This window comes from Athene noctua, chromosome 13 (genome assembly GCF_965140245.1).
Source record: "Athene noctua chromosome 13, bAthNoc1.hap1.1, whole genome shotgun sequence".
Lineage (NCBI taxonomy): Eukaryota > Metazoa > Chordata > Aves > Strigiformes > Strigidae > Athene > Athene noctua.
In genome coordinates, this window is record NC_134049.1 from 2,551,086 (window position 1) to 2,564,586 (window position 13,501).

General features: G+C 40.9%; 1 protein-coding gene across 1 annotated transcript in view; it reads left to right on the forward strand.

Annotated features, from left to right (window-relative positions):
• The window catches only part of MYO5A (myosin VA), a 101,646-nt gene that overhangs the window by 33,107 nt on the left and 55,038 nt on the right, over window positions 1–13,501 (forward strand). The window contains exons 5-6 of the mRNA XM_074917357.1: window positions 8,663–8,819; window positions 12,320–12,463. Coding sequence (XP_074773458.1) covers window positions 8,663–8,819; window positions 12,320–12,463 — 301 coding nt within the window. The remainder of the gene's footprint in view (window positions 1–8,662; window positions 8,820–12,319; window positions 12,464–13,501) is intronic.

Here is a 13,501-nt window from a genome sequence, read left to right on the forward strand (position 1 = left end):
GAAACTTCAGAAATGAGGGAAAAGGGTTTCCTGAAGTATAGACGAAGGTAGAGTGCTGGAGGTAATATTTATTGGTGCTGCCCGGTTGCAGGGGAGACTTCTCCAGAGGCAGGTGGCCTCGCAGGGACAGGGACTCAGCAGCTACTAAAGAGAAAGATGGACTGGTGTCGTGTGGGCTCTGGGAATCAACTGGAAAATGAGAGGACAAAACGAGGGTGCTTTCCCATGCTAAGGAAGCTCAGAGCCAAATGCAGGAACATGGAATAACGGAATTTATTTAGGGGCTGCATAGAACTTTGTGATTAAAATCGTTTGTTCAGAGGATTGGCGAAGGGCAAGATGTTGCCTCCTGCCCTCGATGTGAGAGCTGCTGGGAAGGCTGCCCGGACCTGGCTGCTGCTGTTCTTGATCAGTCCGAGAGCATTAGAAAAGTGCTGAATGAATTCTTATTTATTTATTTATTTATCGAACAGTTAAATTACTTCTGTTTGAAAAGCAAATCCTGGGTTTGTAGAGTTGCCAGTTTTTATAATGGCTTGTAACAGATGCTGCACACCCTGGGCTGAATTTCAAAGGCCTTTGCACTGAACAAGTGCTGCTAAACATGTACAGCCTTGTTTGCTGCCACACAACACTGCACTTGGGCAAAGGTGAAGCTAAATATATAGCACAGGCTTGTGCTAAACCTTCCAGGGCGGGTGGGTTTTACAGCTGCCTTTCATTTTAGGGTAAGTGTAAAAAGCAATTTTAGTCTTTAGAAAAGCAAATAACTGTAACAATGGAAACATCACACAGAAGTAGAGCAGGATTGCCCAGAGTGAACCTGGGACCTACCTGGAAAGGGGACTGGGGAGAGCACAGGTGAGCTCTGCAAAAAATCCTCTATCTCTCCCAAACCACATTTCGCCCTGAAAAAAGAAGAATGTTCTAGGAAAAAAAAAAAAAAAGAAAAGCAGCACATATTTTGGTTTCAAGTTTACAATCGCTCATATTTTTAGGAAACGCTGTATTCATTTCAGCATTTATTGAAGTCAGAGCTCTTCAGTGTGCCTTCAGATCAGGTGTGCAAAACCTTATCATTTCATCTTACTACAGATTTGTTCTTCTGTTACTTTACTCTTTTCCCTGCATTTGTCTGCTGTGCATCTGCCTTCCTACACTGGAGGATGCCCGGGCCCTTGAAGACAGCACTCCCTTTATCCTGCTGGGGCTGGCTGCCTGCGGCTGGGAAGTTCCTTCCTAAATTTCTTAATAAGTTAATCAAGCTGCTCTCTGTGAAGCTCACAAAACATTTGATACTACAGAGAACTCTTAACTTTATATTGATACCTGATGAAAGCTGGTAACACTTCACAAGAACGGAGTTTAAAACCTTTTCTGTGAGTAATCATTCCAAGACTGAATAAGCTGTTTGGAATGGGTGGAGTGTTAGGCGTATTTCTCTGTTCCTACAACATCAGTACTTCTAAGTTATTTGGGAACACTGATAAAGCAGTTACAATAATCACTTCCACACCACTTTTATTTTCAGTGCATTGTGTAAACTTTTATTTCATCTTGGCGATGAGGAAGTGATTTGGCAAAATTTTCTGTGCTCTTGTTTTTGTTATAGCTGCCTCATGGGGGGAAACTGATCTTTATTAAACAGATTTGTTTAGTCATGCTCTCAGATACAAAGATGTGCGAATGTTCTGACTAGATACTGCAGGTTATTTTGGTCATACGCTGTCACAAATACGCAGTGGGGATGCTGAGAGATTGATTACAAAAAAGAGGATGGTTACTTAGGTCAGAGTTATGTTCGCATTGCTGGAGACACTTCATCATGTCAGCTGCATGTATGGATGTGTATCCTTGCAGTTTGAAAATCTGCTTGATAGTGTAGGGTGTAAAACATGTCACTTGGCTTAAGCTAGGTTTGTGTTGGTCCCTAGTTAATCCTGGGGCTCTCAGAGTAGCTGCAGCTAATGGAAGTACAGCAAGATTTCAAACATGCCAGCATTTCAGAATGAATCCTATCCGACCTTTCAGCAACGTCATTAGTTTTCAAGTTATTTTCTTGGGTTGGTTTTCCTGCTGCTGTAATTCAGCTGTAGGATGGCATATCGCTAAGTTTCTTCTCTGTCTTTGATGGGCACGATGCGTCTTGATGTTAGTGGTAATTATGTGTGTATGCTGAGAACAGGATCCGTCCTAAATGTTCCCTGAGTCACAGGTTCCTTCCCTGGGAGTTTGTGTCAGGTTCCTTGATCATTCACGATTCACTGTTTTGAAAATGTAAAGCAATTTCAGGCTTACAAGTCCACCTTATTACCACAGAAATACAGAAGAGGATCAGGAGTGAGATAAAGCAGACCAGACTGTCACTGCTAGATTAAATAAAATCTATTTATTGTGTTCCTGTTCTTGCACTGAAGCAGCAGAAGATTTCAATGTTTGAAGATCACAGGATCAGGGCTTTAGTATCAGTTTGTGCTGTTTTGATTTAAATAAAAAATGAAACCGTCACATGCTGTGGGGTTGGTGCCCTTAGCCATAAACTAGACCTGTTATTGCAAAAGAAAAGAAGAAAGCAGTAGCAACTCCACAAAAAAAAAAAAAAAAAAAAGCCAATAGATTTAATGAAACCTCTTAGCAGTGGAGCAGTGAGATGTCCTGAAGGTGGTGGCCTTCAAACCGCCCTGACAAGAAGCTGCTTTAAAAACATCAGCACCTCGGCAGTGTCCTCAAGGTTAACAGATGTGGGTGATGTGGGATTAAAGGCAAGTCAGTACTAATGTTCTTCTCATCAAATTACCCTGTTATTTGATTTCTTCATTTTATTTTAAGGATATCTCACTCTGATCTTTTCTGCCAATCTCATCTATATTATAGATATTATATATATATTATAGATAGGCATTGAGACAACTCAACTCTGAAGTAGTTCATCACAGACAAGCATTTCAAAGTCTGTATCAGAATCTTTTAAAATCAGCTCTAATGATACACTTTTGCCAGGTAGAGGTGCTGGTGGCTTGGATATGAATGGATGGAAGTTGAATATTGAAGTTGATGTCAGTATTTCTCTATTCCTTTTGTTTGTTTTCCCAGGCTGATGTTTTTGGGGTGTGTGTGCTTCTATACATCTATTTGACATTATTTGCTGTGGAGTCATGAGTCTGAAAGACAAGATCAAGTGATACATCTAATGCATCAGTCATAGGAAGCAAAAAACCACAAAAACAATGTTGTGCTTTGATGACTAAATTGAATAGCTCTGGGCTTCTTTAATCCCCTCTAAAATGCTTATTGATGGATAGGGTTTTAATTGTTTCAGTGTTCCTGCTTCAGAGAGGGATTTTCTATTGGTATGGAGGAAGAAGGTAAACAAAAGATATCTGTAGGGATTTTTTTAGTCTGTATGTCTTGATTATCCTGATCAGGTTGGACAGTTTGTAGTGGAAATAATGGCTGTGATGGAGCAAGCTGGTTTGGTTTTTAAGAGAACTGGCCTAAGTGATCTTAAGGAATGAAAACTGTTTGAAAACTGACAATTCTGCCTTTAACGTTAGCAACTTTGATGTTTTATTTCTTGCTCTATTTTTCCTTTTTCGCCTCAATTTTTCCATTGGTCAACTGAAATTGTTAAAAGCTGCCTTAGATAATGCCAGCTACCAGTGATTAGTCAGCACTGCTGCAGCACTCTGTGCACAGTGGAGGAGGCCAGGGACAGTCTTGCTCTTGCTTCCACTGCAGCTGACAGCTGTGACCTCATGGGCATAGCATTTCCTTAGATTTCTATGAAAGAAATTCTGATTTAAAGTTAGTAGTAGTCACTGCTATTAGAAGTATTTTATTAAGATACATGCATATCCTCAACAAAGGGTTTTGTTCATGTCTTGAAGACAAGATTATTTTTTTTAAACCACTTTCTAATTTCTTGTGCATTGTCGTTTCATTTGTATTCTGCAGAACCCTTTTCTGCATGTAAGGTATCTCAAGTCAGTCTGTAGCATTCTTTTTTTTCTCCATTGCTGAACCTCTTCTGAGCAGAAGCTATCTTCAGTGTTGAATTTTGCAGTGTTTTTTCAAAGCATAAAAAAAAATCCCTGCTGGAATGTAGGTTGTAGTCTCAAGCTTCCATGAGTTAGGTAAGTCTACATCTATTCTGCTTTGGCACTCTGACAGTGAATTTCCTCATGAACATATTGGCTGTCGACAGAATTTTGTAAGTAAAGCAAAATTGTCTTTAAAATTTACAAGCCTAGGCACAAATCTGTTTACTGGAATTATGGTATGAAAAATTAGTGACATTTATTGCTCATTCTCTGGCCATTACTTGTCACGGGGAGTAGAGTTGTGTATGCCAAGGATACAGGATCTGAATGTTAACTTTCAAAATTAGACATCAGCATTATTTTTCTGATAGATAACACTCATTATTTTAAATTATCAATTACTTATTCCATAATATGTTACTGTTCTTTTATTTGACAAGAAATAGTGTTATCCTCACATGACTCTTAAAGTACAGGCCTGAGAGAATGGATATTGAAGATTTCTGAATCAAGTCCCCTGCTACTGCGAGCAGTCTGAGCCTATCATTTCACATTTCAGCTTGTGAAATCTTTGGGCCTGAAGTTTTATGTTGGTTTTGTCATTCCTTTATTGTTCTGCACTGTTCAGAAATGGCAAAAGCTGAATGTGACCCTGACCCCATGCCTGAACATGTTACTTTGTGTTTCCATGAATGGTAAACTGCTCCCAGTCAATCTGTTTCAGTCTGCTTGAGTTAAGCAACCTTTTTTAAGATAATTTGGCTTAGTATCTTATCTGTATGCAGGATGTGATCGTTATCCACCTTTGGGTGAAAGAGGACTCCTCCACCTTCTCGTCTCCCAGCTTGCTTTCCCTCATTTCTCTTTGTAAAAGCATAATTAAAATGTTCCCTCCATTTCAATAGTAATCTTAATTTTAAAATCATCTAATTATGTCCTTTATTCAGAGAAAAAGCCCCAAGAAGATGAAGTATTGCACAGATAATGGATTGTGGCATCAGGCAGCAAAGTGGTGTCACACATAACACTGTTGCCCTACTTACTTGTTTCATTGGCTGAAAGTTTTAATTATAGCTTTTTTTTCTGACTGGTGACATGTTAAGTGCTCAGAATGTTAGGTCAAAGGTTGGGGGCTAATGATTTAACTAAAAATAACTCCAAAGGTGTTATTTATAGCTGAGAAAGAACTCAGGGTGTTGTTACGTATGTTTTCTGGGGATTTTTTTTCCATCGTTTTGGGTTTATTTTTGTTATTTTGTGGTTTTAATGCAGCCTGATGGTTAACATTTCATTTGGCATATGCCGAGGTTATATTTTAGATGGACCATTGCTTATACCGAACCATTAAAAGTAATTCTCACCACTTTTCATGCAATATCCAAGTTGTTTCGATTCAATTTTACTTGTTATTTTCTTTTTAATGTGGCATTTTGTTTCTTTAAAGTTTAATGACGTAAAAGGAGCCCTCTGCTGAGCTGGCACAGCTGCCTGTCAGGGCTACCCCACCTTTCTCCTTGAAAGACTAAGCATCTATCTTGCTGCCTGTGGTAGGACATCCATACACCGAGTCCTCCCTGGGGTTGTGGCAATAACAGCTCATCCCCTGCTGATGTTGTATTTGGGGGGGTTGTGTTACACTCTCCTCTCTCCTCCTTCACATGTTGAGTGTGATCTTGGGCGTTTTGTTGTGTTTTCCTTTCTCTCTGCCAAAAAGCAGAAAGAATAATGTGCTAGAAGATGGTCACTGCAGTGTGTTAAAGCTAAACAATGGACTAATGTACTTTTGAAGACAAGAGTGGCTCTGAGCGTGGTTGGAGCGCTGGCAGGGCAACGCGAGAGGGCTCTCCTGCAGACAGTGAGTGAGCCCTTTGTTTCTCGTGATGGCTGTAGCTGCTGCAAACACAAATATTCATTGCAGAAGGAGTTGCAGCAACGTTTTCAGCTCGCACAGAGCCAGCCGTGTCTTGAAGAGCGTGTGTGTATGTGTACTTATACAGTAATATAATAATGAATCCCTTAGTCCTGAGCATGTGAATGAGTGCTAAGGAGGAGGGTATGTCTTCCTGTCTTATGTCGTGGGGGAAGGAAACTCGAGGCTAATTAGCAACAATGTTCTTAAGGAGAAATTATTTCAACCTCATTTTTTCATTACTGGCTTTGAAAACATGGAGCTCCCTCCTCTGCCATGCTCTGAAGAGCCTAGTGTTTCCTACCGCTCCTCAGGAAACAGGGACTGCAAAACCAGCAGGCACTTTCCATGCTCTCACACATGTCCTTTAGGATGTGACAGTTAGAATGAGACACCTTTATTTTGATGTTCCTCTCTTGGCAACAGAGTTTTTTGTTGACAGTTTTGTCAGAAGTCTTGTACTGAGGCTGCATTACTTTGTTTTCTGAAAGTCTTTCTGTATTTGGGAACTAAGCTAAAAATAAGCTTAATCATCAGAGGATACATTTCATAGGGCTTGAGCTTCCTGAGTCTTCATATATTTAATGATATTTAATACATGAAACAGAGCTGGTGACCTGCAAATGAAAAGCTTGTTATGTTGTTGTCCATCTTCTGTGTGAGGCAGCTCCTGAAATCAGACCAGAAGTTTCATATTTTAGAATGGTATGAGTTGGTTTTTTCTATTTGAAAGAGCACAGGAGGAATAAAAGAGAGAGCAATGCCAGACCTATGAAGAAATTATTCCCTGACTCACTGCAGGAACTGTCTGTGTGAGAGGAAAATTGTTTATTACCAGTTATGCCATTTAAGCCTAGATGTCCTGCTTTTGGTTGGACTTCTCCCGCATCCTCCCGCTGTGCTTTTTGACCATGAGCATCCATATAACTCGTGCCTCCTCCTGACCTGCAGAGCTCCAGGCTGTCCCTCCAGCACGTCTGTCTACTGCTGGTGGCCTCTGGGAGGGGGAATGGGGAAGAAGCAAGAGTGTTTCTTCTCTTCCCAGCTGGAAATCTTTGCTACTGCAAGACATCCCAGGCACCACAGCCCTCTCTGAGGAGCATGTGCAGCAGGCTCGGCGGCTGCTGTAATAATAGATCTCATCAACGGGCGTTTTCATTTTCCTGTGGCCAAGGCTGGTATCTCTGGCAGTTCAGTCTTTGTAACCTGGGCTACACACAACCTGGTATCAAGCTGAATAGTTATGGTTTCCCACAACTTCCCCACTGAGACTTGACAGCTTGGTGTATGTGAATGTGTGAACTGTGCTGTAGTCATTCACACCTATCGCATGTGTTAAATGGAAGTTGAGAACATAAAATTAGGTTGCTTTGATCTTCTTAACACTTTCCTATTAAATTTAAATCATCACTCAGACGGTTCAAGTAATTTCCTTGTACCAAAATATGGTGAGTCTGGCTTCAACTGACGCCTTCATTTGGTTAAATGAATCTCAGCTCGGGTCTCCCGGAGATGTGTATCATAACCAGAGGGTCCTTTAACCTACGTCTTTGTGCAACAGAAAGTAGGTGCTGGAGTTGTGCTCTTATCGGGGGCTTGGTCATGTTTTTGAAGATAGGTAACAGCTTGAGAGTAACAATGTGATCTGTAATTTAGCTTCATACTTTCATCAACAGCTTTTTTTTTTTTGACCATCTCAGAAATAGAACCCTAGATCTTCTGGAGGACCTTTAGGCTACAGCAACTGCAAAGAGTTTTTAAATGCATATTTCTTTGCTCGCCCTGCACAGCATTTACCGATGGCTTCAGTGAGGTGTTTGGAGGCCTCACAGCCTGGGTATGTGCTGCCTGAATGTGTGCATGCCTGAAATTTCATTCACAGTTACTGTGGTGTAAGTGCAGCCTGGGCTGGGGCTTGGTTCTACTTTGTGTGTTCCAGCCCCAGGTCTGCAAAGCTTTGGGATAAAATTTTATCCCTTCTTTCCCCAATATGTAAGATAGAGTTAAGCTCACTCAGATCATAGGAGTACTTTGAAAAAATATCATTTAACTTTTTTTGCTTTGGAAATACACTGTATAAAGCCTGTATGGTCTGTCTTTTAAAAAGATTCAGGCTACCTAAATGCTAATTTTATCCTTGTTGTTTTATAGTGTGTTGATTAGTCATACAGTTGGGGTTTATGGATAGAGCCCTCTTTGAGATGAGAGAAAATTGTTCTATTAGCAAATAGAGATTATTTTTTTAAATGAGAAGAGTTTTTCATATTCAGAACAATTCTGGGAAGAGCTAGTGATTGCATCAGAAGGATGCAAAGTTTCTGTTCCTGACTTGCTGTTGATTATCTGTAAGATGGCAGTAATGATCTTTACCAATGGGTGCTGATACTTTAGTGGAGCACTGTACCACAGGCTCCGGATGGAAGTACCTGCAGGAGCACGTAGTGAATAGTGGTAACGGGTACTTTACTGCAGCCAGGTTCTCTAGAGCAGCTCTGCTGGGCTGTCACGGCAGCATCAGCCCTGACTGAGCATCCTGGGTGCAGGCAATCAGCCATCCAGGCAGCTTGGGCACCAGCAGCCTCGTTTCTGCCACATGCATTTACATGAGGCTGTATTGCTAACATTTATACTGGAAGGGTTGTTGCCAAGTTGGGGACACAGAAAATAAGTCCTTGAGAGAACAGCTGGTAATTAACATATCTTTGTGTTTCAGAGATGAGCGAAATCAGTCAATCATTGTGAGTGGGGAATCTGGAGCTGGAAAGACCGTCTCTGCTAAGTATGCCATGAGGTACTTTGCCACGGTCAGTGGATCTGCCAGTGAAGCCAATGTTGAGGAGAAAGTCTTGGCTTCCAACCCCATCATGGAGGTAAGAGAGCTAATCCCCACCCTCCAGCTGCAGTTATTATTCTGGGCCTAACATAAGCATTCAGTAGAGAGAGCAATCCATACTTTTTTTCAAGGATCAAAGAACCTAGAATAAATATATTTTAATTTTTTTTTTTTAATCCATTTATCAGGAGGTGCTTTAGGCATATTTTTATGTAGTATTTATGAAAGACTGAGAGAAGACAAGCAGTAATGTTTTGGTATTGTTAATGTATTTCACATAACAATGTAATTTTATATGAATACTGCTTTAAATCTCTTCAGCTTTGTTACACTGGTAGTTCCCAGACTGCTGACCAAATGCAAGCTCAGAAGACTGATTTTGTGTATGAAATTCCAAAGAGGATTAAAACTTCTGGTCTTACCCACTGAACATGTACATCACACGGTGGGGGCAGGTAGATTATACTTTAAAGTGAAGAGAGTTGTTGAATAAAGCAAATGTTCAGTTTTAGGAAATCCAGTTAGGGAAGGTAGAGAAAGTTACATGAGGTGCACACCATTTGTTTTGGAAAAAGAAAGAGAAAAAAAAAATAAAATGGAGAAAAACATAGCAAAAGATGTAATTTTGCTATAATGAGCTCAGACTAATGTTTCAGTTTGGAAATTTGTGTAACTAACTGTAGTCAAGTCCCACAGCCATTGGGTTGGGAGCATAGGTGCTGGCAATCGACTGTGAGATAACGTGTGCGGTTCCCTCCTGCTCCAGGATCTCTGTTCTCCAGCAAGACCAGGAGATGCTGTAGTTCTGATGCCATGGCCGAGCAGAAAACATTTCTTAGGCTCATCTGAATTTTTTTGTGTGTGTGTGTGTCTTTGCCTACATGTGTAGATTCAAGTTGTAGCTGAGGTTAAGGAACTACGTTAAGAAATGATTCATCATAGAGAAGCAGTCGTGGGGGAACTCCTTGAGAGAAGTAGCACTGTCTGTAGGCACACACATGCCTATGGACACCCTAAGAAAATGTTTGGGACAACTGATGTCCTGGTAGATGTTTAGCACCTTTGGGCAATAGTTTGAAGTATTAGTGGATAGACATGAGTAAATGGACTGTCCAGTGAAATGCGAAATGCAAATTCCTGCCGTTGTTTTCTTTCTCAGGTATTTTTTAAAATGAACTATGTTTTATTCCTTCTTTCCTCCTGGCATGAGTTCATGATACTCAGACTATAGCTGCCCCATCCCAGTTGTGTGTGTACTGTCACAAGGTAATGGTGCCTGGTTTGTGGTGCTGTGTGGTGTTTTGAAACTGTTTTGTGGGGTGAAAACAAGCTGTGCCGTGCTGGGCAGTGGGCTCTGCTGTTGAGGCAGCCAGATGTGCAGCGATGGGAGGAAGCTGGGGAGCTGAGCCTCGCCTTGAGCTGCACCTACCCCAGCGGGGGCAGCCTGGGCCCTGAGGAGCACTGGCAGTTCCGCAGGGGTGAGCTAACCCCCGCGCACTCCTTTCACTGCTCCAGCGTTTGCCGTGTCCTACCACCCTTGGCCACGTGGAGATTGGTGCAGGGCTAACAGGACTGGGGGTGCCAAACGCCCCTTCTGCCTTCACGGAGCTGGTTCCTGGGGCCAGGCAGGTGGCTGCATCCCCACTGCCCGTCTGCGAAGTGACAGCTACGGCAGGAGACCGCGGGATGGGTCTGAGCTTGCTGTTCGTGTGCTGGGTGAAATACAAACAGGTTTCCCTGCGCCCCTTCGTTTGGTCTCAAAACCCAAACTAAACATCCTTCTCTCCCACTCCTTGGACCCCACCTCCCCATCAGTGACCATCAGCTCACTACTAATTTTCTGATTTAATTTCCAAAGCAAGGAATTTTAGATTGAGGACTAGAAATGAATTTTCCGTCCGCACATTTTTTTTATCCACCGAAAAACAATGGTGGTGCTTTATTTTTATTTTCTAGGGATAACAACTATTTCATGAACCTGGATATACCTATAATTTCAATTACTTCAAACATTGTTATAATTGGCCAAAAGTTATCCTTTTAGCTTCAAACACTTGAACTTTAAATAAGCTTTAGAGTGAGCGTTGAGACAGACTCTAGGATAGCAAAATTATTTTTCGGAACTCTTCAGTTGATAAATCAGCAGAAACACAAATTAACCCATGTAGAGTAGGAAGAGAATGAGTAATTCAGTTTAGAAACAAGAAACTCCTCATTTGCTGAGTTGATTGTAAAAAGAAATAATTGTAGGAGCAGAAGGTAATTTTATTGTTTAATTTCTATTTGGACAACCTAAACCTCAGCGTTTTATGAGCTACTATCATTAGTGTTAGAATTTCACATCATCTTTGCCTACTAAATACTCTGTGATATCAAGTGACCGTTATACATTTCTGGCAACTATTTGAATAATTAGTTTTGTAGTTAATAACTACATACAGTTTTGCTATAGCAAATGTAGAAATGGTCAAGTCTTAAAGCACATTTTTATATGTCATTGCCTGCCTCTCATTCTTTGTTACCCTGTACAGCTCTGTGAATTGTACAGCTTAGTGTGTACTCTGGTGAGCAATCTTATAATACCAAAGACTTTCTTGACTGTTTTTATAATAATATACAAAGTAATAATTGGTTTCTGAAAATATTATAATATTATATTGCTGCCAACACCTGCAATTTAAAATTTGAAAATGCAAGAAATGCAGTTTGAGTGTGTTCATTTTGCATGAATTCAGTATTTCTTGGAAGTGCAGAGATGCAGTTTGTTCTTGCGTCCTTTGTAGCAGCTGTCCGTCCGATACCCACTTGGACATCTGCTCGGTCAGGCGTGCGTGCCGCTGCTCTAATGGGCTTTCTGCAAGTCTAATCCCTGCTGCCCGTGCTGTGCCCAGCTAGCCCTCGCCGATTCACTGGCCTTTTGTTTACCGATTTGGAATACCGATACTCAGCGTTGCTACTTGCTCTCATTTGTTTTTCCCAAGTTTTATTTCAGTGCAGAGTCCCTGTGGATGGCTGTGTGAACTGGGAGACTAGGGCATAGGTACAACTCTGTGGTTTTTAGTTTTGGTGCACTTCGGAGTTGGGTTCTTGGTAACATACACAGTGGCATGTGATAGGAGGCACTGTGCTGTTTCTGAATTACTCCAAATGCCATTCCTTTTGATACACAGATATCTTCAGGATTTTTTTGGAAGGTCAGTTGCTGTATGATGTCTAAAATGTGAGAAGAGAAAATGTTTTTCTTTGAAGTTCAGTGTGACGGGTTGACCCCGGCTGGGTTCCAGATGCCCACCAAAGCCACTCTATCACTCCCCTCCTCAGCTGGAGAGGGGAGAGGAAATAGAGGGTGGAGATAAGGACAGGGAGAGATCACTCACCAATTACCATCATGGGCAAAACAGACTCGATTTGGGGACATTAGTTTAATTTATTACCAATCAAATCAGAGTAGGATAATGAGAAATAAAACCACGTCTTAAAACACCTTCTGATAATTTCTGAAAGCCGTTTAACCTTTACAATGTTCCCTTTTTTCAGTCTATTGGAAATGCCAAAACTACAAGGAACGACAACAGCAGTCGCTTTGGGAAATACATTGAAATTGGTTTTGATAAGAGGTATCGAATCATTGGTGCTAACATGAGAACTTACCTCTTGGAGAAATCAAGAGTGGTGTTTCAGGTAATACCGATGCGATCTTCTTACTCTATGTTTATGTGACTGTGCTAAAAGAAAGAAAAAAGCCATTGTTTGCTGATATTAGTTACTTCTCAGAGATGGCTGAAATAGTGTATTTGTAGTACAGTCTGTGTGGGGAGGGGGGAGAAGAGGAAAACCCAAGTGAGCTCTCCAGTATATCAATTGTTCGTAGTTGTAAAATGTGTATTAAAAAGGCTGTGTATTTAAACATCAAATACTTCGAGTGCACTACTAAATACGAGTTTGCGCTTACCGTAGTATTATAGAATAGAGCCTCAAAGCCTGGCAGAAACCACTCCTGCTCGCGAAGAGCTCTGTTGTGGTTTGTGAAGCTGCCATCTCAGCTCACTTTCAGTCTCTTGTTAAAACGTGCTGCTATCGCAACAATTACGGATGAGTCTCAACTGCCATTATTGAGGCAAAAGAGAGTATGTAATGTCATCTTTCTTGAAATCTCTTCATTTCAGTATTTCATACTTGAACCAATCCACAACCTTTTTGTCTCCCACACTTCATCTTTCCCTGCCTTATAGTCTAAGCTCAGTGAAAATGGATTTATCCTTGACTGGCTGCCTAAAGGTATAAACCAAATAATTACAGTTGGCATTGTGTAGGGGCATTAGGTGAAGTACTGTTGTATATTTTAAAAATGAGAGACTTTTGGCAAACGGTTTAGCTGGAAGAGAGTATTTTTTTCTTTTTTCGTTTGTTTTGAAGTTACTAAATTTAGAGCGCTTAAGTTCAGAATTAGGTGTTGGTCATGAGTCATAACCTTCTGAGCTGTGTTTGTCCTTCATTTGAAAATTCCAGCTTTGCCCTGGGAAGAAAGATACTCCCTTCACCGGCTTATTATAAATGCTGAGGCGAATGGTATTAGTTATTTTTGGAAAAACGAAAAGCTTTTAAGTGTGATCATTTCACCCACCCATAGAATCCTGATCTATATTTAATAGTAATCCACAGTTCTGAAAAGTGAAATCATACATTTTTTTGAAGTGAAAATGTCTGCATGCTTCTTGC